This window comes from Hyla sarda, chromosome 2, assembly GCF_029499605.1.
Source record: "Hyla sarda isolate aHylSar1 chromosome 2, aHylSar1.hap1, whole genome shotgun sequence".
NCBI classification, from domain to species: domain Eukaryota; kingdom Metazoa; phylum Chordata; class Amphibia; order Anura; family Hylidae; genus Hyla; species Hyla sarda.
The window spans coordinates 315,680,229-315,703,685 of record NC_079190.1 but is presented as its reverse complement, the minus strand read 5'-3'; the positions used below and the strand labels follow the sequence as shown (position 1 = coordinate 315,703,685).

Below are 23,457 nucleotides of genomic sequence, written 5' to 3'. Positions count from 1 at the left end.
TTACCCTATGAACTCATAATTGGGAGAGACTTTCCTGGGTTCGTATCTTTGTGGCCCCAGACAAGAGTTTCCCAGACCCGTGAGGCAGGGGTATCCCCAATAGACTGGGCCTACTCAGAGGTGATCCCGGACCCCTGGGAACCTGAATCAGAAGCAACAGCAGTTGGGGTGACCACCACTACAGTGGAAGAGAAGGAGCCATCTCCACTAAATGTAATGGTGTGAGATGAGGGGGAGCTGCCGTCAGGTCCAGAGTTGGCAGACCTCAATGTCTCGGGAGAAAATTTCGGTGCAGCACAGCATCAGGTCCCGACCCGAGCCCTATCTCGAGCCTATGAAAATGTCTTAATTGTAGAAGGTGCACCACAACAACCGGGAGCCGAGACTGTATACCCCCGCTTTGTGGTCCACCAGGGGATGCTGTACTGGGTAAATCAGGTACGGGGTGAGAGTGTGGAACAATTGGTGGTGCCTTAAGCATATCGGAGGCTTGTGTTAGAGTTAGCCCATCAACATGTTCTAGGTGGGCACTTGGGCCAGCAGAAGACGCAGGATTGAATTTTGCTGCGTTTTTATTGGCCCAGCATGTATAAGGAGGTTGAAAGGTATTGGGAATCTTGCCCAACATGCCAAATAATGAGCCCCCAGCCGCATTACCGTAGTCCCCTGGTCCCCCTGGCGATTATTGAGGTCCCGTTGGAACGGATCACTATGGATCTTGTAGGCGCTCTGCCGAAATACGCTAGGGTGCACCAACACATCCTGATAGTCCTGGACTATGCGACTCGGTGTCCCAAGGCACTACCTCTGTGACATACCTCGGCCAAACTCATAGCTAAGTAGCTAATGGAGATGTTTTCCCGAGTGGGCTTACCTAAAGAGGTGTTGACTGACCAGGGCACCCCGTATATGTCAAAGCTAATGAAAGAAATCAGTAAGTTACTGCAGGTAAAACAGCTACAGACCTCCGTGTATCCCCCGCAAACGGTAGAAAGGTTTAATCAAACGATAAAAATATGTTAAAGCGGGTGGTGGCTAGAGATGTGAAGAATTTGGATCCTATGCTGCCCTATCTCATGTTCGCAGGGCAAGAAGTGCCCCAGGCCTCTACTGGGTTCTCACCCTTTGAACTGCTATACGGCAGACATCCACGTGGTCTGTTAGACATAGCCAAAGAGGCGTGGGAACAACAGCCCATGCCGCACAAAAGTGTAGTTGAGTATGTTACTCAGTTGCAAGAACAGATGGAAACAGTGTTGCGCTTGGTTAGGGAACATATGGAGGCAGCTCAGCGAGCCCAGAGTAGAGTCTATAATCGCCAAGCTAGAGTACGGAATTTTAACCCGGGAGATCAGGTTCTGGTACCAACGGTCAACAGTAAGTTTCTGGCTAGGTGGCAAGGTCCCTACGAAGTGATCAAAAAAGTAGGGGAGGTGACATACAGGGTACACAAGCCCGGGCGGAGGAAGCCAGAGCAAGTGTACCATGTAAACTTCTTGAAACCTTGGAGAGATAGGGAGACTAGTGTGGATAACCGCCCACGGCCAGGTTCGTTAGGGGTAGAGTTTCCCATCCCTCAGCCTGGGGCGAGGGAAGCAGTTGCCATGGTAAAGATTGCTGACAGCCTTTCCTCTGCACAGACTCAGGAGGCCAGGGAGTTTGTCAGTAGGAACACTGATGTGTTCTCAGACCTTCCTGGATGTAATTTTGTCATCCGCCATGACATTGTCACTGAACCCCAGGTGAAAATATGGTTGAAACCATACCAGGTACCTGAGTCGCGGCGACAAGCCATTTCGGAAGAAGTGCAACAGATGTTAAAACTGGATGTCATCGAAGAATCGAAAAGTGAGTGGGACAGTCCGATAGTTTTAATACCCAAACCAGATGGTACGTTACGGTTCTGTAACAATTTCCGGAACCTTAATGAAGTTTCCAAGTTCGATGCATATCCAATGCCCCAAGTTGATGAGCTTACTTTTCTGTTTTGGACCTCACAAAAGGGTACTGGCAGGTACCCTTGACGGAGGCTGCCAAAGAGAAAACCGCATTTGTCACAAGGCTTGTTTCAATACAAGGTGTTACCCTTTGGTCTACATGGTGCTCCCACTACGTTCCAAAGGCTAATGGACATTGTGCTCCGGCCACATCATAGGTATGCGTCAGGCTATCTAGATGATATCATCATTCACAGGACAGACTGGGAAATTACCTACCAAAAAGTGCAGGCCCCTCAGAAAGGCTGGGTTAACTGTTTACCCCCAAAAATGTGCAATTGGGTTAGAAGAGACCAAATACCTGGGGCATGTCATTGGGCGTGGAATTGTCAAACCCCAGGTAAACAAAGTAGAGGCCATTTGAAATTGGCCATGACCTGTCACTACCCGACAAGTGAAGTTGTTCCTAGGGATGGTGGGTTACTATATGAGGTTTATCCCACAATTTGCTACAGTAGCTGCACCCTTAACAGACTTGAAGGGACGCAAGTCTGTGTGTTGGAACGAGCAGGCAGAGCAGGCTTTCTCCGCTTTGAAATCGGCCTTATGTGGGTCTCCGGTTTTGGTAACACCCGACTTCAAAAAGGAGTTCATAGTACAGTCGGATGCCTCTGAGGTAGGTCTCGGTGCTGTTTTCTCACAGGAAGTCAACAGGGAGGAGCATCCCATTGTCGTTCTCAGCCGAGCACTTACCCCGGCCGAGATGCGGTACAGTATAGTGGAGAGAGAGTCCCTGGCTATTAAGTGGGCACTCGAGTCTCTCCGCTATTATTTGTTAGGGAGGACATTTTGTCTAGTGACGGATCATTCCCCCCTCAAGTGGATGTGCCAGGCTAAGGACAAAAATGCCAGGGTCACCCGGTGGTTTTTGTCCTTACAAAACTTTAAGTTCACGGTTGAAGACAGGCTGGTCGGTTGCTAAGCAACGCTGATGCCTGTTCACGAGTCCACTTTTGCACAGGTGTCCCCCCTTAGGGTTGAAAAAAGGTATGGGAGAAGGTGAAGGGGATAATAGTGTACTGGCCTTGGTGAAGTAAGAGCCGGTATTTATTCAGTGTCTGTGATGCGATGCAGATTGACACTGTGGTCGTAGTATAGCTGGAAGGCCAATCCAGGACGGCTCTTACTGGGAATGGTAGAGTGTAAGGTGGGGGCCATTCCCCACAATCCAGGCCACATTTTGTTGGCCTTAAAGGCAGCTTGCTTCACCAGCTGTGAGGGATTTGCATGTTGGAGCTCACTCTGCCAGAGTGGTGAGGTGGAATCTTCCCTGCGTTTGCCCCAAGTTTGGAAGCTGGTGAGCAGCCTGCCTGGAAAAGACTTGCTTATTGCCGTATGGCATGGACTAAGGAACGCAGGTGGACTTTGTTACTTTTTCTTTAAACTTCATCTAAGACAGTTTTAGCTGTTTGCCAAGTGTGAATAAAACACAGAACTTTGATTTGAAAAGTACTGTTTCAGGGGGCGGAGCCTGGCAAACTGCAGCATGGAGTGAAAGCTCCTCACAAAAATAGGGGAAAAAAAGCTACTTCCACAACATAATCCCTGGATGGACAATTCCTGAGCCCTCCTCATTTACCTGTAGAAACAGGAAACAGAAAAAAACGGTGCGCACCTCGTGCAGGTAAACCCAAAATATAGATGGTAACAATAGAGTCAAGATGGCGGGGCCAGTGAAATGGACCCTTACCTTGATGAGTTATGCTGAGAGCATAACACCTATATGCGCATATCTAGGAGAAGTGCAGCCTCCTGGTCCCTCCGATCACAAGCATAAATCGGTATGTACAAAGCAGGAACAGCGGTCATTGACCTCAGTGGAAATGGGACATTAACCCCTTAAGGACTCAGCCCATTTTGGCCTTAAGGACTCAGACAATTAAATTTTTACGTTTTCATTTTTTCCTCCTCGCCTTCTAAAAATCATAACTCTTTTATATTTTATTTTAATCCACAGACTAGTATGAGGGCTTGTTTTTTGCGCGACCAGTTGTCCTTTGTAATGACATCACTCATTATATCATAAAATGTATGGTGCAACCAAAAAACACTTTTTGTGGGGAAATTAAAACGAAAAACGCAATTTTGCTAATTTTGGAAGGTTTCGTTTTCACGCCATACAATTTATGGTAAAAATGACGTGTGTTCTTTATTCTGAGGGTCAATACGATTAAAATGATACCCATTATTACATACTTTTCTATTATTGTTGCGCTTAAAAAAAATCACAAACTTTTTAACCAAATTAGTATGTTTATAATCCCTTTATTTTGATGACCTCTAATTTTATTTTTCCGTATAAGCGGTGGTATGGGGGCTCATTTTTTGCGCCATGATCTGTACTTTTTTTTGATACCACATTTGCATATAAAAAACTTTTAATTAATTTTTTATTATTTTTTTTTATAAAATGTATTAAAAAAGTAGGAATTTTGGATTTTTTTTTTTCGTTCACGCCGTTCACCGTACGGGATCATTAACATTTTATTTTAATAGTTCGGACATTTCCGCACGTGGCGATACCAAATATGTCTATAAAAAATTTTTTTTACACTTTTTGGGGGTAAAATAGGAAAAAACGGACGTTTTACTTTTTTATTGGGGGAGGGGATTTTTCACATTTTTTTTACTTTTACATTTTTTTAAATTTTTTTTTACACTTCAATAGTCTCCATAGGGGACTATTCATAGCAATACCATGATTGCTAATACTGATCTGTTCTATGTATAGGACATAGAACAGATCAGTGTTTTCGGTGATCTTCTGCTCTGGTCTGCTCGATCACAGACCAGAGCAGGAGACGCCGGGAGCCGGACGGAGGAAGGAGAGGGGACCTCCTTGCGGCGTTATATGAATGATCGGATCCCCGCAGCAGCGCTGCGGGCGATCCGATCATTCATTCAAATCGCGCACTGCCGCAGATGCCGGGATCTGTATTGATCCCGGCACCTGAGGGGTTAATGGCGGACGCCCGTGAGATCGCGGGCTTCGGCCATTGCCGGCGGGTCCCTGGCTGCGATCAGCAGCCGGGATCAGCCGCGCATGACACGGGCATCACTCCGATGTCCGCGGTTATGCACAGGACGTAAATGTACGTCCTGGTGCGTTAAGTACCACCTCACCAGGACGTCCATTTACGTCCTGCGTCCTTAAGGGGTTAATAGGGGCGCAGACTTCAAGAAGAGAATTTCTTTTATTTAATGTGAAGGAATGCCTTCACATTAAATAAAAGAAATTCTCTTCTTGAAGTCTGCGCCCCTTTTGATGTCCCATTTCCACTGAGGCTGATGACCGCTGTTCCTGCTTTTCCTCATTTACCTGGGACCAACACTGGTCCGACTCATCACTCCAGAGGAGCATCAAGGTACCCCAAAAGCCCTAACACACCTCAGTTCCCGGGACCTCTGCCTCACACACACGGACCTGCCCCGCTTCCTTTTGACGGCTCGGCATTCTCCTCTTTCCCCCAGCACAAACATCGGCACTTACCCGCGGGTTGCCCTCACTAACGGAGACCTCCATGGCTGGAACTAATTGAGAAGTAGCGGCGCCGTGACCCATAACGTGACGCTGGATGCTGAGGGGGGAAACTGTGCGGCAGTTGTGTGGGACTATCCTTGCACCCAGATTCAGCCGCGGTCCTCTCATCTCCTCACACAGACCTCCTATACCTTCAGGAGGGCTGCTGCTGACGCCTACATCAGCTCCACAGTGCTAATCTTCTGGATCCTGCTTGTGAGGTGCCACGGGGACTTGGGCTGAGGACAACCTCCTGCATTGCCACAACAGTAAGACATTCCTCTGATATACTATACCTTGGATCCTCCTGTTAAACAGTTAGTGGTGACTTGCCTGCAGGCTGCTTTAGACTCATTTTGCTACCGCTGGCTCCTGCCTGTTGAAAGGGCTATCCACAAGTGCTTTATCAGTGTATAGCACCCCATAACTAAGTGTCTCATCTGACCTATTACACTTTCTAGGATCACAAAGCACTACTGTGATCTTAAATTCATCTCACCCAGTATCTTCCTGGGATGAAACATCACAGACAAAAAGCCCAGAATTCTGACATCCCTAAAAAATCTCCTTTCTGCAAATACTATTCGCCTAGACGCCACACTACTGCCCTGACAGCGTACAAAGATTCTGCCACAATGTCTTCAGACAAAAAAAGAAAGATACATTTCATTCCACTATAACCACCAGAAACAAATTTGCTGTGTTGGAGGAAATACGAGACCAGGACAAATCTTCCTCATCAGCTGAAAAGCAAACCCATACATTACGTCTCCCTCAGGTAGCCCTGCAAAACAAAAAGCAAAATGGGGTGAATATACTGAGAAAGTAAATGAAAATGACTCATCCGGGGACACAGATTTTGAATCGGCCTTGGAATACATGCTACAGATGTTGCTGCCTCTGAAAGCTTTATTAAAGAAACCATGCTGATGCTCCACAAGGCTTTCAAAAGAGAATTTTTTGCTGCCTCTGCCGAAACCAATAAAAGAGTGGACATATTAGAAGAAAAGCTACAACATGTAGATGTCAAAATGGGAGAATTTGCCTCGGCACATAACAATCTAATGGAAGATCACTCTTCTACAAAATTGGAATTAGACAAACTTCGAACGAAAGTTGCAGTCTTAGAAGACAGAAACAGACGAAACAACGTCAAATTGAGAGGCATCTCGGAAGAAATAACACAAGATTTGTTAGAAAGATTTGTCAAGGATTTCATCAAGACTGTGGTACCTGAGAGTACTCCCCATGACCTAATAATCGATCACGTCCATAGATTACCCAAACCCAGAAATCTCCCTGAAAACATCCCGAGAGATGTAATCGCAAGAATTCATTTTTTTCACACCAAGGAGAAACTCATGAGAAACATAAGAAAAAAACTAAATGACATTCAAACTCTCTATAAGGATATACAAGTACATGCAGATTTGTCACAGCATACTCTCCAAACAAGGAAACTACTTCAAGAAGTCACATCGATACTAAGAAAAAATTATGTTTCATACAGATGGGGCTTCCCAACCAAAATCATAATTACCCACGAAAACAAATCATTTGTTGTTGACTCAGTCACTAGCTGTATGGAATTGCTAAAGAAATGGGGCCTGCTTTCATCTCGACCTCCTGACACAACAGATGAAAATCCAGATTGATCCTGTGCATCAACCCAATATCCTTAAATAAAGATTCTCCAGGGACACACCAAGGATTTCCCCTCAAGATGATTACATAAGAAAATGTTTTTCTCCCATGTTCTTTTTTCCTTTTGCTCTTTATTGTTGCAGATTCCCCCCGTTCTGCGCAGAATTGTTACTCCTGCACATTTTTTTATGCCTATCTATTTTTAGCTATTCTTATGTTGTTATGTTTACTTTTGTGTTTAATTAAGGTACTCATCTTATTGCTGCCGTGCAATGACTGTTGCAATATTTCAAAGTGGGTCTCTGTCCCTGCCATCCCCTCCGTTCCTAAGCTTCGCTTCAAGGGTAAGCACTTTTGCCATCTTATTAACACACATAACATGAGTCTTACATTCTACACGCACAACGTGCGAGGCTTAACCCCTTAACGACCAAGGACATATATTTACGTCCTTGGCCTTCTCCCTCGATATAACGGGTCATATCGGGTCAGTCCCGGCATGTATCTGATGCCGAGACCCGGGGCTAAGAGCACGTGGCAGCGATCGCAGTGCAGCGTGCTATTAACCCTTTAGACGCGGGGTTCAAAGTTGAACGCCGCTTCTAAAACGAAAGTGAAAGCTGCCCGGCTGCTCAGCGGGGCTGATCGGGACTACCGCAGTGAAAATGCGGTGTCCCGATCAGCTGGGACACGAGCAGAGGTCCTCTTACCGGCCTCCGGCGTGACCCCTCGGCGATTGCTCCAAGCCTGAGATGCAGGCTTGAGCAATTGACCGCCAATAACGCTGATCATTGCAAAGCTATGGCTTTGCAGTGAACAGTGCTGGCAATAAGTGTGTGCAGTGTTATAGGTCCCTATGGGAGGTAACACACTGCAAAAAAAAAAGTGTAAAAAAAAAGTTAATAAATGTGATTTAACCCTTTCCTTAATAAAAGTTCAAATCACCCCCTTTTCCCATAAAAAAAACACCACGTAAATAAAAATAAATATAAACATATGCGGTATCGCTGCGTGCGTAAATGTCCAAACTATAAAAATATATCATTAATTAAACCACGCGGTCAATGGCGTACGCGCAAGAAAATTCAAAAATCCAAAATGACGCATTTTTGGTCACTTTTTATATCATGAAAAAATGAATAAAAAGCGATCAAAAAGTCTGATCAATACAAAAATGGTACCGCTAAAAACTTCAGATCACAGCGAAAAAAATGAGCCCTCATACCGCCCCATATGCAGTAAAATAAAAAAGTTATAGGGGTCAGAAGATTACAATTTTAAACATATACATTTTTCTGCATGTAGTTATGATTTTTTACAGAAGTACAACAAAATCAAACCTATATAAGTAGGGTATCATTTTAATCGTATGGACCTACAGAATAAAGATAAGGTGTCATTTTTACCGAAAAATGTACAGCGTAGAAACGGAAGCCCCCAAAATTTACAAAATGGCGTTTTTTCTTCAATTTCATTGCACAATGATTTTTTTTTCCGTTTCGCCATAGATTTCTGGGTAAAATGACTGATATCACTGCAAAGTAGAATTGCTGGCGCAAAAAATAAACCATCATATGGATTTTTAGGTGCAAGGAAAGGGTTATGATTTTTAAAAGGTGAGGAGGAAAAAACGAAAGTGCAAAAATGGAAAAACCTGTGGTCCTTAAGGGGTTAAACAGCCCTCATAAAAGATCTTATATGTGGTCAGACTTGAAAAAATCCTCTGTAGACGTAACATGCATCCAAGAAACCCATTTAAAAGGGGACAATCACCCGCCCATCTCCCATGCCAATTTCCCATACATATACTTGTCTAACGCACCAACAAAAAAAGCAGGAGTTTTGATTACAATCAGGTACACTGTTACCTTTGTAGAACATAAAGTTATTATCGATAAAGCTGGGAGATATATTATCCTAGTTTGCACCATCAATAACACCCTCTTTACCATTGTTAACGTCTATACTCCTAATACGAGACAAATTCACTTTCTTAATTCCCTACTGAAAAAATTTCAAAAAGTCTCTCAAGGAAAATGGATTTTGTGTGGGGACCTCAACGTTGTCAATGATGCTCTTCTTCACGATCTCCCCCTACACAACTTAATACTTGGCTTTATGACAATGAGTTGCTGGACGTGTGGAGGTGCATGCATGGCAGCGAGAGAGATTATATGTACTATTCTACCACTAACAATGTTTATACTAGAATTGATTACTTCTTAACAAACATCTGGTTGATCAATGATATTATCAAATGTGAGATTGGCTCGATCTCGAGGTCAGACCATGCGTCCTCCTACTTGTCCATCAGCCTGCCCAACTTTCCCTCAACTGTATATCAATGGAAAAAAAACTCCTATATTCTCAGTAACCCCGAAATCTTAAACTCTCTAAATAGGGAGTTGACTGAATTTTTCCAAATCAACAAAGATTCTGTGTCAGATCCTGCCATTCTTTGGTGCTCACATAAAGCCTTTGCAAGAGGTATATTAATCCAACATGCTGCCAGAGCTAAAAAAATATTCAACAAAGAACTTACACAGACACTAGAAAAATTAAAGTCCCTCGAATCAGATCACAAAAGAGACAGTGGTAACTTAGACACTCTTCTTTCCCTTAGAGGGGAACACTTAAAATTAGCTAGACTCCTGCAGGAGAAATTTGATAAAAGTACTAGATCAATGAGAACAAACTTCTATCAAAATCTTAACAAACCCACTAGTCTAATGGCCAGACTGTCGAAGGGAAAACATTTAAAAAATAGAATCCCATTTCTTAAATCCCCGGACGACTCTAAGAAAATTACCCACCCGTAGAGAAAATCGCTGATAAAATTAGCAAATTCTACGGTGCTCTATATAATTTAAAAGAAAGCGGGGAGATTCCACAGCCAGATAAATCACAGATACTGTCTTATTTAAACTCTTGCGACCTTCCAATTGACCCCTCTGAGGCAACACATCTACTGACTAAGCCTTTTACATCAGAAGAGATTGGGGCCGCTATATTTTCCCTAAAAAAGAAGAAATCTCTGGGCCCAGATGGGTTTAATGCTGAATATTTCAAACTACTATCGCCGATCTTAATACCATACTTGACCTCTATGTTCAATGGCATCCTTCGAGGAGGAAATTTCCCTCCTGAAATGGTCAAAGCAACAATAATTACTCTGCCTAAAGCAGGTAAGGCCCCTGACTGGCCCACAAATCTGAGACCTATTTCGTTGTTGAACGTAGACATCAAATTATACGCAAAGATTTTGGCTAATAGGCTATCGCAACTTCTTCCATCTCTTATAAAGAGAGATCCGGTGGGCTTTGTGAGGGGTTGCTTGGCTGAGGATGGTATAAGTAGAGTGGTGGATTTGGTTTTGTGGGCTAATTTGAGTCAGACGCCTTCTCTGCTTCTCTCTTTGGACACGGAGAAGGCGTTCGACCGTGTCCACTGGGGTTTCGCGGAGGAGACACTCAGAGGCTTCAATCTACCTGAACCGTTCATACATGCTATATGGGCACTTTATAATAACCCTTTCCTTTTGTTAGATTTCAAAAAAATGTTGGGTCCATATATTTTACCCTAACAAAAGTTTAGCTTTAGCTAATGCATATCCTCAATGTACACCAACACTCTTTGCCAAAAGAGACTGTTTTCTTCTGCCTACCTGCCTCAACTACTATTCTGATCCTGTCACCCGCCTGATGCCACACATCTGATGCCAAGTTCTCCTTTCACCCACCTTCGTCACTGGGTACTGGTATTAACACCCACCACCCCACTCTACCAAAGTGCACGGCAGCGCCAACTAAGGTGGACAATACATGTCCTTTACGGCACACTGGGTGAATGTGGTTCCTGCACAGCCACAACAGCAACTTGGACAGGTCACACCGCTTAGTATGCGACTCTGCCTCCTCATCCTCCATCATGTCCTCAGCCTCCACTACATGGACAAGTCTCAGTGCCCCTCCAGCATACCATGTGTGCAGGGCACGGCAGTGTCACACTGTTCTTCACATGGTTAGCCTTGGTGAATGGAGTCACACAGGGGAGGAACTGTTAAAAGTGATTCATCAAGAAATCGAATCATGGCTTACTCCACGAAAACTGGAAATGGGAACCATAGTGACCGACAACGGGAAGAACATCTTGTCTGCACTGCGTCAAGGAAGCCTGAGCCATGAGTCCTGCATGTCACACGTGTTCAATCTGGTTTCCAAGCGATTCCTGAAGTGTTACCCCCATCTGCAAGACATCCTAACAATGGAAAAAAAACTTTGCATGTACTTCAACCACTCGTACAACGCAAAGCACACCCTCCTTGAGCTGCAGCGTCAGAACAGTATCCCCAACATAGTCTGATTTGCGACAATGCCACACGTTGGAATTCCACCCTCCATATGTTGGACCGACTATAAGAAAAGAAAAAAGCCATCACCGATTTCTTGATGATTCAAGCCGATAGGGGGATCCCCTGGGTAACATCAATGTCAACCAGTGGCAGCTCATACGTGACACCTGCCATTTGCTCAGGCCCTTCGCCCGGATTATGGGATGAACGACATAATTCCACTGCTTAATATTCTACAACACGTGTTTGAAACTATGGCTGGTCAGGGCACTGGATAGATGGCGCCTACATCTCGAGGCCACATGAGCCCTGTGGGGGCTGAACTGGAGGAAGAGGGGGACAGTGGAGCACAGGCAAGGTTTTGCGAAATGGGTGGTTTTTATAGTCATCTGACAGGAGAGGAAGAGCAGCCTGTTGAGCTAAAGGGTGATGAGGAAGACGAGACAGAGGACCCAGACACACCGTGGCCATGAGTAGTGTTGAGCGGCATAGGCCATATTCGAATTCGCCAATATATGGACGAATATTCGTCATATATTCGCAAATATTCGCATATTCGTAATATTCTCGTTTTATTTACACATATGCGAAAATTCGCGTATGCGAAAATTAACATATGCGAACATTTGCATATACAAAGTTAACATAAGTGAAAATTCGCATATGCGAAAATTAGCATATGCGAAATTTCGCACACCAGTCTCACACAGTAGTATTAGAGTCTTCCTTACACCACACAAGCTGGAAGCAGAGAGGGATGATCACTGTGATGTGTACTGTGGAAAAAAATGAATATTCGTAATTACGAATATATAGTGCTATATTCGCGAATATGCGATATTCGCGAATAAAATATTCACGAGCAACACTAGCCATGAGGTCTCATGCTGCTGGCACATTAAAAGAAACTTTATCTTAATCTATTTTAAATCTTCAATTTAAATTTTACAAAATATCTTTAATCTTTTCAATTGTGAGGCACTATGGTCTCGTTAAGCTGTTGCCACCTCCAGCCTGGGTAATTCTGCCACATTATGGTCTCCTCATGCTTCTGCTACCTCCAGGCTGTGTCATTGTGCCACCATATGGTCTCCTCATGCTGTTGGCACATTACATTAAACTTTTAACATTTTAATCTATGTAAAATCTTCAATTTAAATTTTACAAAATATCTTTAATCTTTTCAATTGTGAGGCCCGTTGGTCTCGTCGGGCAGCTGCAACCTCTAGGCTCTGTCATTGTGCCACCATGTGACTCCTTGTTATATTGGGTTTTGTGGTAATACAGTATTAGTTGAAAGTAAATGCTTTGGGCACCCGGGACATTAAACTTGGGAATCTAATCAAATTCTTCAATTTAAATTAAAAAAAAATCTCTTCAATCTTTACAATAGTGAGGCCCTATGGTCGTCTTCATATATTACCTTGGAATTACCACAAGAATCCAGTGAAACAGGTTGGAGCGATAGCAATGAACCATAACTGATTAAATGAAACATTTGCACTGAGAGGCTGGAACAGGTGGTAGCTTGCCTCACGTAGGACCGCCAGCTAGATTTTAAGATACAAGTATGAGCTGAGAAGCAGGGGCTAGAACAGGTGGTAGCTCGCCTTGCGGCGGACCACCAGCTCGATGCTGATATATTCAAATAAAATGAAATAAAAAAATCTCTTTAAGCTCTTCTATTTTGATGCCATATGGTCTCCCGACCCTGCTGCCATATCCAGAGGCTAATAGCGATGCCTGTCATCTGCATGTCATACTGAATAACAGTATTATTTCACTAACACAGCACACCCACTATGCATGTTACGACAAGGCAAAGTGTTCTACACCTCTATTGAGGCTCGCTGTAGCCCAGAAATAGCAGTTTTTAATAGTGATTCGCCGCAAATAAATTCGTACCGAACCACATTTTTCAGAGAATTTGGTGGACTGGCCGAATCAAATTTTTCAAAAATTCACCCATCTCTAACTACAACCCTCCAAGAATTACATGATAGTGCTACTTCCTAGTGGTAGAGAACATTTGTGTGGGCAGTTTAGAGACAACCAAGTGTAAAATGTATTTCCCAACTGGATGTAGCTTGCCATTAAACCATAACTTTTTCCATTTATAAACCAAAAATAGAGTAATAGTGTAACAATCAAATACTGCCACTGTATGTGAGGGTTCTTCCAAAGTTTTACAGTGCTTGTCACTTATGCATGTTTACTTCATGTGTTATCCATATCCATGTTATCAGAGATCCTCAAATGTCCTGTGTTTATCATTGGCATATGTTAGCAAAGCAGAAAAAGCTGCTTTTTTTCAGACGTGGTACTCAGATTTCAGGCATATGGAGATGAGCCTCAAACAATGCTTTCAAAATGATAATGACTTATAAACATGGAAATAAAAGAAACATTAATGTTTCATGTAGCTTGAAGCAATAGTGGTGTCAGTCATGTTCAGTGTAACTAGTGGCATCATTATTTATCCCCAAATATCTATTCAAAACATAGATGAAATAATGGAATTACATAATCTGAACAGGTCTTTCAAAATTCATAATAAAAGTAATTATCAAAATAAAAATAAAAGTGCTCTATAGTGTAATAAGATCAGCACAGGTGACCAAATCAGGATATGCACCACATGCCTATATTATAGGAAAGAAATTATTTATCCTAACACAACCATCCTACTATTGAAACACACCGCAAACAAAAATATTTATTGTCTGAAAAGTAGCAGAATTGGAACGGCACTTCAATATGGTGCAAGGAAAAACGTGTATTACCCAGGATGCAATGGGCTTCCCAGCCTTCTGCTGTTTCGTCAGGCATCTATGAAACATGTCTTGGGTAATCAAGGTTTTTCCTTGCACCATAAGCACTTAAATGCTGTTCCAATCCTGCTACCTTTCACAGTAATATATTTTAAAATTGAGTGTCACCTTACACATAAATTAACTGTGGTAATACATCTATCAGCAACAATCATTTAAAACATGATTCACATAATTCAGTAATAGTCATTTATATAAAACTAAACTAAATATGAGTAATGAAAAATTGTAGACGGCACTCACCCAAGTGACGAAGTACGACACAGCTGTTACCTGCACGCTGAGGTCCTCGGCGTTCCTGTTTCTTCACCTGTCTGACACCGCCACTCTGTCTGCTTAATAAAGAATATTCTGAAGCGTCCACTTGGGTGAGTGCAGTCTACAATTCTTCATTACTCATATTTGGATTTACTCGCATGTTTCTGGACTGAGCACCATACGGATTGGTTTTGCTTCATATTTTCACACCTGTGTCTGCCCGCTTGCCGTGGTTGCAGAAGTGGCGGACTCTATACCTTTTGCCTGTTACATTAAATTAAACATACACTGTATACTGTGTATTGACTATACCTTTTGCCTGTTACATTAAATTAAACATACACTGTATACTGTGTATTGACAAAAGGTCGAACCATGGCTTGAAGAACAGATTTGTGTATGTCAGGGTCATTTTTGGATCTTGTGTGTAATAGCGTTTGAAAACAAGATATGATGGATCCCTCTTCTTTAATTGTATATTCTGCTGTCATAAAAATGTGAAACATATACAGGACAATAAAAAAAACCCTGACATACACATCCTCTTTCCCTGGTGAATTTTCTTCCAATGGATAAAAGTTGTGCATATGTAGTTTACAGTTTTGTTTTAAACAATCAGGATAACGTTGCAACAAAGTGGCACAAAATTGTATAAACCCATTTAGGCCTCTATCATTCTTATACAAAAATAAATGGGCAATCTTGTGAAAATGATTCAAAGATAAGAGTACCATGTATAGCATAATTTGACTAAACAGAAATTGAAGACATTGCTTGACGATGATCTAATAACTATGAAATCTGCTACTAAGGAAGGGGTACCTTCTAATATGTGACAAAAGTTACTATATTAATGAGATTAGGAGCCAATTGACTGATTCAGTTACCAACCAGTAATTGCAGGGTAATCCTGTTTGTCGCATTACTACATCTTTGCAATCCAAAAGTTTTATTGTATAAATATCGAATCCCACTGGTGTTGTATACTCTAATAAAATGGTCACGGTTTCAAACAACTTCCCTCCATGTGATAGCTTCTAATATTACTAACATATTTGTAAATCATTTAATTTACCAAAAATTACTCCCTTATCCCAAAAGAAAGCTGTTAGGTTTTGGCCACTATGAGGGGGGGGAGGGAGTTCATTATGGTTAATTAATAACGTATTGCATGCTTGATGAAAACTGCAGCTAATCTCCTTATTTCTGAAGATGTGTGATTATTTGGATTGGAGAACATAATTCACTAGATTCCCTGCAGGGCTATTAAACATACCCGCAGTTATGTTAAATTAAGTTTTTCCTACTATCATAAACATAAAAAAGCTTATTTTATGTTGAGGATATTGAGAGAGAGAAGAAAGGACAGGGGGCGCTCCATGGTGCACCCTCCCCAACACCAAAGTGATATACTGACCTGTAAAAAAAAGTTACACGTTGGTGTGCAACTGCAGTGGTAAGGAAATAAATGGTGAAGTAGATTTTGGCTGCCACACTCTGACCGGTATCAGATTCCAGGATGGAAACCGATTTGGATAAGTGAACATGCAAGCAAAAAATGGACCACAGCAGCACAGCTAACTCACAGTATCTCCGGACTAGTATCCCAACACAGCCTGAGAACGCTCTGGGGAAATCTTGGTGGACCTGAGGAAGGCATTAGTCAGTGCCGAAACGCATCGTTCTTACTGCAAACAATAAATTGTTCGTTGTCCTTTGCTGGCCTGAGTCCTTCATTTGCGTTCAAGTTTTGAGCAGTGTCTCCAAGACAGTTTTTTGCTTGTATGTTCGCTTATTTTATATTGGATATCAGTCAATTTCTGGAGATTATAACTGATGTACATTGTCTCTGTGTAACACTTGATGTAAACAGCCTGAATACATTTATTTAGCATAAAAATGCTATTAGGCAATTACATGGTTACTACATGGTTTGAAGTTCATATGCAAAGAAAATTAATTAATGTTACCAGACAGTATCTATCAATAGCGTTCCTGAACAGAGATGCCTTCAAATTTCCCACCTTCATGTGCAATTTGCTATATAGCATGGTTTGAAAAGGAGTATATATGCCATAATTCATTATTTCATGTACATTGTATATTGGACATTCATTATTTCATGGACATTGTACATTGTATCATGTAACTTGCACCCTGTGAATGCTATGTATATCTGTGTATGTGAGCGGTTAATCATGAGTATTTTGCACCTGTGCAACCTCCCCTTATATAGCATTGCGACTAACCTGCATCATAGTGGATATAAATGCCTTACCTGCCCTTGTATCAGTAAACAGTAAGTATGGCCTCCTTTCTGTGACTTTTTAAATTGTATATTGTAGCATCATGTTATAGATTATACTTTTGTTTATAGAGGGGTTAACGCTCAGACCCTAGTAACATTTCTAAACTTCATATGGGTGGAGCTAAAATTTTAAATTTTCACTTGAAGGCTTTTACACTGATTTGTAAAAAAAACAAAAAACAAAAGTAAGTTATGATCCCACTCTAGCATGCTTCAAGTTTTTAGATTACATTAATTAAATCACATGATATTTTAGTACAGAGGGTTACAAGCACCTGAATGTTTATCTAGTTTAATCTCTTTTGGTGTATTTTGGGCCTTCATTGCTGCATTCCTAGAGCCATAATGTGTTATCTTTCCATTGTCAACATTGATACCATATTTAGCTTTTATTGTTTTAGTAAATTTTACTACTTTGGCACAATAGGAATACTTAAAAAAAAAATGAAAATGAATGGCACATACTGAAATTCATATTTTTTCCTTTTATGGAGCTTTGTTATGCACTGTTTTTGTTTTTTTAGTCTTTTATATCTTCAAAATACAACAAACTTTTCCCCGCTCTTGCGATGTAGTGCGATGAGAATCTCAGGACAATTGCACAATAGTGCATAGCAGAAAACAGCACCAATGCAGCTTAGCCAGGTTGCAACGTTTCAGCGGCGGACCCCCTTGTCATGCGCCACTCTTCACCATGTAGCATGAATATTGAACTAATCTTATCGTTCAGGTCTTAACCTAGATGGCAATATAAAATTTTTATTTTGAAAGGGACTTTTTTTTTTTTAAATAAACTTTATTATACTTTTCTAGTTCTACTAGAAAAGCAGCAACAATTTGTTCATATTCAGAATATGTAATATTCCTAAGCATTATTACCTGTGATTTAGGCCATTCCTAGGAGTCTTATATCTGTGGCGATAGTGTGGGTCTTAATTATGCTGATGGGTAGACAGAAAGAGCCCCCCCCCCCCCCCCGTCAAACTCCTCAGATGTTCACATGTTGCTACTGACTTTAATATCCAAGGGGGTTAAACAGCCTGGATCAGAGGTTTCTATGATACTGGCCATTACAGTAAAAGCCTGCCATGCTGCCAGCATGGGCATAATTTTTGTGGTTGCATGATCATTACACCACTGTACATTGTGTAGCTTTTATGAAAGACAGTCTTTTATGAACAGTTACATCATGGTGCTTTAAGGGTTAAAGACATCAAAAGAGTTCAAATAACTTTAATCACCCACATAATAATTGTATTTAAATATTAGACAAAAGTAAAAATGTATAATTTGTGAATAAATATCAAAATATAAAATACATATTGTAATTTTGCACTTGATACAGAAAAAAGTTTGAATCGATTCTAATAATTGAAAGCTTTCATTCCAAATCGAGATTAGATCTTCATATTGTTGCAATACATGCCATAGCAGATTATAGGCACAGGAATAACAGGTAAATGGTTGTCACTTTGCAGGCTCTAGATTAATTATTATGTAACAAATGGTGTGGGCACTTTTATGCTTTGTTTACTATTTTAGTTCATTTCCACGTTTGGGCACAATGGCCTTTTTTAAGTAGCCTTCCCTTCCTACACATTTTCAAACCCTTGAACACATGAAAATGTTAACATGAGAAGCTCCTTCATTCTGATTTTTGTTATTGTTTTATACGTCCAACATTCCAAATGTGTGTGCCAGCCACAGATGCCAAAATCCCTTAACTGTCCCCCAGAATGCAGGAACTACATGTATGCACCCATGTATGTGCACACTTCATACATGCAGATATACACACAATCAATACATACATGGAAGCACACATACTCATTTTCTTCAAAAATAGGTATACACACATACATTAACATTCACTGCAGGAACACTGTAACACGCTTGCTAGATCCATAATAGCTAAAAATGGCAAAACATGGGATTGTATTGTACTTGTCACTTGAGAAAACATTTGACATATGCTAGAGAGTGTTTAAAAAGAACAAGGACAGATTGTGTGCAAGCGAACGAGACAAACCAAGAGACTTGCATTGCAAGTTTATCTCATGTGACACACAACCAGGAGTTAACATGCTTAGTGCAGACTTTTACTGGCTTGTTCTGATCGGATCCTCTCCTGATCAGAACACTCAGACCCCGACTGATCAAAACATGTCTGATATGTCAAAAGTTTTTTCAAGTGTGGGGGGGGGGGACAGAACAGTTTATCATGGATTACATCATCCTGTCATGTGCCACTGGAGGGCCTGGTGCAACTTGTCTAATTATCTAAGTGTTCCTAGTAATTTATTAAAACACACATTAAAGACGTATATGCCTAGATCATGCATTATTGGGCAAATGTAGTCACCACCAACAAATGTCTACATTAGTAATTTTATAAAACTAATTCTTCATTGACATAGTGTGGTTTGAACTAGTTTATTGTCTTCCACATCTTTAACCTTCAGTTCCCTTTTAAGTCTCATTATATCCACTTATATTTTTAGTTTATAACATTAACAAAGAATACATTATTAACTTTGAGATGGACACATTTTAACTGGGAACATTCACAAAAAAATCAAACAAAAATGATTGTTGAATATATGTTTTCCAATGGTACAACTTTATAAATACATCAAAAAACCAACATGCTACATGTTACCAGAATGGTACTGCCTCTACTATTCCGTTATAAAGACATCCGGGACCTGAAATAAAGTAAAAGGCAAACAATAGAGGAGCTTGTGTACAAAGGGGAGGGAGTGTTTTGTAGGTCCCACAGTAAATTAAGGCCACTGATGTCTTAAGGTATATTCATACAGGGCAGTAATGTGGCAGAAATTGGGAAAACCTGTACGTATTTACATGCCGTTTTTTTTTTTTAAAGTAAATTTCAATATATAACTGCCCTGTGTGAATATACACTTTGTGGTTTAATAAGCACCTTGCCTGACCAGGAGGACCAGCAGCAAAATTTTAGGTCTTCTGGTGGGGGAACATTAAAATAATAACTTGCTAGCACCTGTGATCTTGTGTATAAAATTAAATGGTTTTGAATTCTGAAAACAACTGTACAATTGTAAAAACCATTCTTCTTCTGCATTGTTTATCCTTTACTCATAATTAATTTCTCCCACTTTATGATTTTTAATAAATACTTTTCAATAAATGCAATATAACACTGCAGGTGACAGACATATCACTATTTTTCAGATGGGAATGATACAAGTAGCTTGTATTTCACTTTCACACAAGACAATATCTATTCAGTAAAAGTGTTTGACTGAAAAATTCCAAAGTGATTTTGGTTTACAATGGCTCATTGAACAACTGATTGCTTCATGTTCTGTTTAATATCTTTTATTGCCCAATCTTGCACTATTTTAATTTCAAGTTTGCAATTTTAAAGTTTTATGTACAATATCAGTGTATTGGGAAAACACAGAACCCCACCTGTACCTACTGGTAAAAGCCAAAGGAATATGGAAAAATGTGCTGCTCCAATTCTATGATTGTCCCTACAACACCTTATCAGAAATGTTGAATTTTAAACTTGTTTAGATATATTGGAAAGTCATCATTCTAAATTCCATACGTATGATTTCTGTATAGTAAAAACCCCTTAGAGAAACATTTTAAATATGTCCAAGATTCAGACGCATAATAGCCAGATTCATGTAGGCAGGTATTTTTCTAGTAGTCTATTATTCCTACTCTCTATTTTTTATGTCACATACATCTACAAAATGGTTCAAAAGCACCATAGAGTCTCTAACTCAAGTTTTGACATAGAATAATGAGAAAAGGGTTAACATCGGCACATGCTCGCTTGCATCTGACAAACTGGTATTAGCACCAATACCATACAGCTTTCTGTAGCCCCATGTATATGTCTTTATTTCTTTGCTCTCATGGTATTAAAACAGCACTGTCAAGGGACAGTCATTGAGCTTGAAGTTCCCTATGATTTAATTCAGTATTCTGTACATGTTTTCGTATTCCCTACCTGTGTACGGTTAACGGCACTAGATAGCACTTTCTCTCCTGTGTGCGCAGGGGAAGCAGGACTTAAGTTTTCTTTTAGAAGTCCAAGTTTTTTGTGTGCAAATCTATATCTCTCCAAGTTCAAAATCTTCCCATCACGTGATGCTCTCATACAGGAGATCAGACAAAGCCACTTTATATCATAATAACACTAACCTCCTGAAGTTGCTCATCTGTATTAAACCATATACTGAAAAACATTAATGTGGAACTCATATTAAAGTGCAATTTAGATAAACTAAAAAGTAATTGATTGAAAGTCAGCATTAATAATACATTAATATAAACAGCATAACATGCCCCTACAACTAAGTTTTCCAATAGTTTAACGCCTGCAGAAGTTACACATAAAATATACACATCCGGAATAAAACTATTCTAAAACTTGAATGTTCAGTTCTATTTTCTTATCAACATTACCGGGGGCTTCCTATTTCTAAATACCTATATAATGCATAAGGTCTCCCCTTCTAACTTTAAAAGTTAGCATTTCAAGTTTTTATAGTAAACGTGAGATGATTTCACTCATCGATGCTGTTACACAATATTCACAAGATCGCCATAATAGCAGTGGTGTATAACGAGATCTGCTGTAATTATGGGTCCAAATAAATCCAGATTTATTTACAATTCCTGACTAAGATATTTGTTGTTAAAGGCGAAACAAGTCAATTGTGTTGTAAGATATCTAAAGAGTTGAGTAATCTACATTGTTCTAAAGACAAAGATGCACATAACATGTTTGATGGACTATGCCAATGTTGATACCATTGTTATATATGAGTTGTATTGAACAAAATGTGAATAAAATAGCAGGTACTGGCAAGTGCTAGGGTACATTTCAATATAATCACATTCTCAAAATAATTTGGCTACTTGTAAATAAAAAGCTACTATACAATGACACAATGAAATTCTCATAATACTGAATTTTAAATAATCTTTCACATTGTAATGTATTGTTCTTTTGCTTTAAGTCACTTGGGTGCGGTTTTTCAAACTGAGTGCTGCAAAACATGTAGTATTTCAGTAGTTACAAGGTTTAAAATAAATAAATGGAAAATAAATTTGCATATGAGAGAGAAATATTTGGAAACTGATTTTAAGTTGTACAGTATATCTTTTGTTTAACATAACATTTTGATGTAATTCCTACTGAATTACTCTGTTGTTGTTTGTTTAACAAGGCTCTTTACTGTATGGTGCCTGGAAATGATATGGTCCACGATGAACCCATATATTCCTTACTGAAAAGTAGAACTATACATCTGATTAAAATTTTTCTATTGAAGAACATTTGGTAGTACTTATGTCCCAGATATAATGTCAGGAATGCTGTGAGAATGCATGAGAGGGGAGTCTCAACTGGCAATAAGGTAGAAAGAAATAAGAATTCTATGAGGAATATGTTTCATGAAAATAATGATAAATTATGTCCACACATTACAATTTGGAGTTTGAAGCTTTTTTATGTGTTTGATACTATTTTGTTTAATGTGTTTGGAAAAAACACATCAAACACTGGATCAAACTGGACTGTGTGGACAACTTGCATTATATTAGATTGGTCCTTATCAAAAAGCTGACATTTAAACGTTCAATGATATCTTAGCAATCTGTCAATGTTTCATATAGGAAGTACAGTTATACTATTAACAGTCTTGAAACTGAACATTCTGGTTTCCCATTTTCGCTCTAGTATACATATAAAAAACAATATCTACTTCTTTTGTCCTTGGCAAAAGAAGATGCCATCCATACAGTAATTAATTAATACCTTGTAATGAGACATAGGAAATAAGGTTTTTAAAAAAGAAATACTAAGTAGCAACTTCCTACTAAATCTTAAAAATTTCCATAGTAAATGAAAAAAACATATAATAAAAAAAAAATGCTTCATTCTGTAGCAACATTTTGTTTCTGACCCAGACTGGTATACCTATTGGGTAATAAAGGGGAAATAAGGTAATGAAAATTTTAATAGACATAGTACATCAGAGTCCTTCCCCATTCTTCAACAAGACTATTGTATAGAGGATAGATTCCCTATTGTTATTTCAGACTGTTTTCAGAAGATATTAAAATTTTCAGATGGTTGAAGATAGATCAGTGTCACACATCGTCTCTCGGTCAGGTGATTCAATATAGTTGGCGGCTTCTTGTAGTTTTAAGAGCATTGCCATCTGTAAAAAAAGAAAATAGAAAATGTAACTTACAATCAAGGGATGGAAGAGAGCAAGCAAAAAGTGGTCTAGGAGGTGCTGTTCAGTGTAAAGGCAATTACGACCACAGGCAAGCACAGGACAACATGTAGTTTTATTTTGTACAATTAACATGTTTCAGCACTGTACCGTGCCTTCCTCAGGTCCACCAGATATACCCCAGAAGACTGTAAAAACAAGCCGGCGTGCTGGTTAAATGATCCTGCCGTGATTCTGTGCTGCCGAGTTCTGACTTACATACTAAATAAGGGAGCACCCCCTATTTTGTTTTTTTCTATCACACTT

General features: G+C 40.1%; 1 protein-coding gene across 9 annotated transcripts in view; it reads right to left on the bottom strand.

The window, feature by feature from the left end:
* Nucleotides 1-17,910: 17,910 nt before the first annotated feature.
* NAV1 (neuron navigator 1) overlaps nt 17,911-23,457 on the bottom strand; it is a 526,544-nt gene continuing 520,997 nt past the window's right edge. For 3 of the 9 annotated variants that reach the window (XM_056557725.1, XM_056557724.1, XM_056557727.1), the window contains one exon: nt 17,911-23,133. In XM_056557725.1, coding sequence (XP_056413700.1) covers nt 23,038-23,133 — 96 coding nt within the window. In that variant the 3' untranslated portion in view covers nt 17,911-23,037. The remainder of the gene's footprint in view (nt 23,134-23,457) is intronic. The other 6 variants (XM_056557726.1, XM_056557728.1, XM_056557730.1 and 3 more) reach the window with 3 other exon arrangements.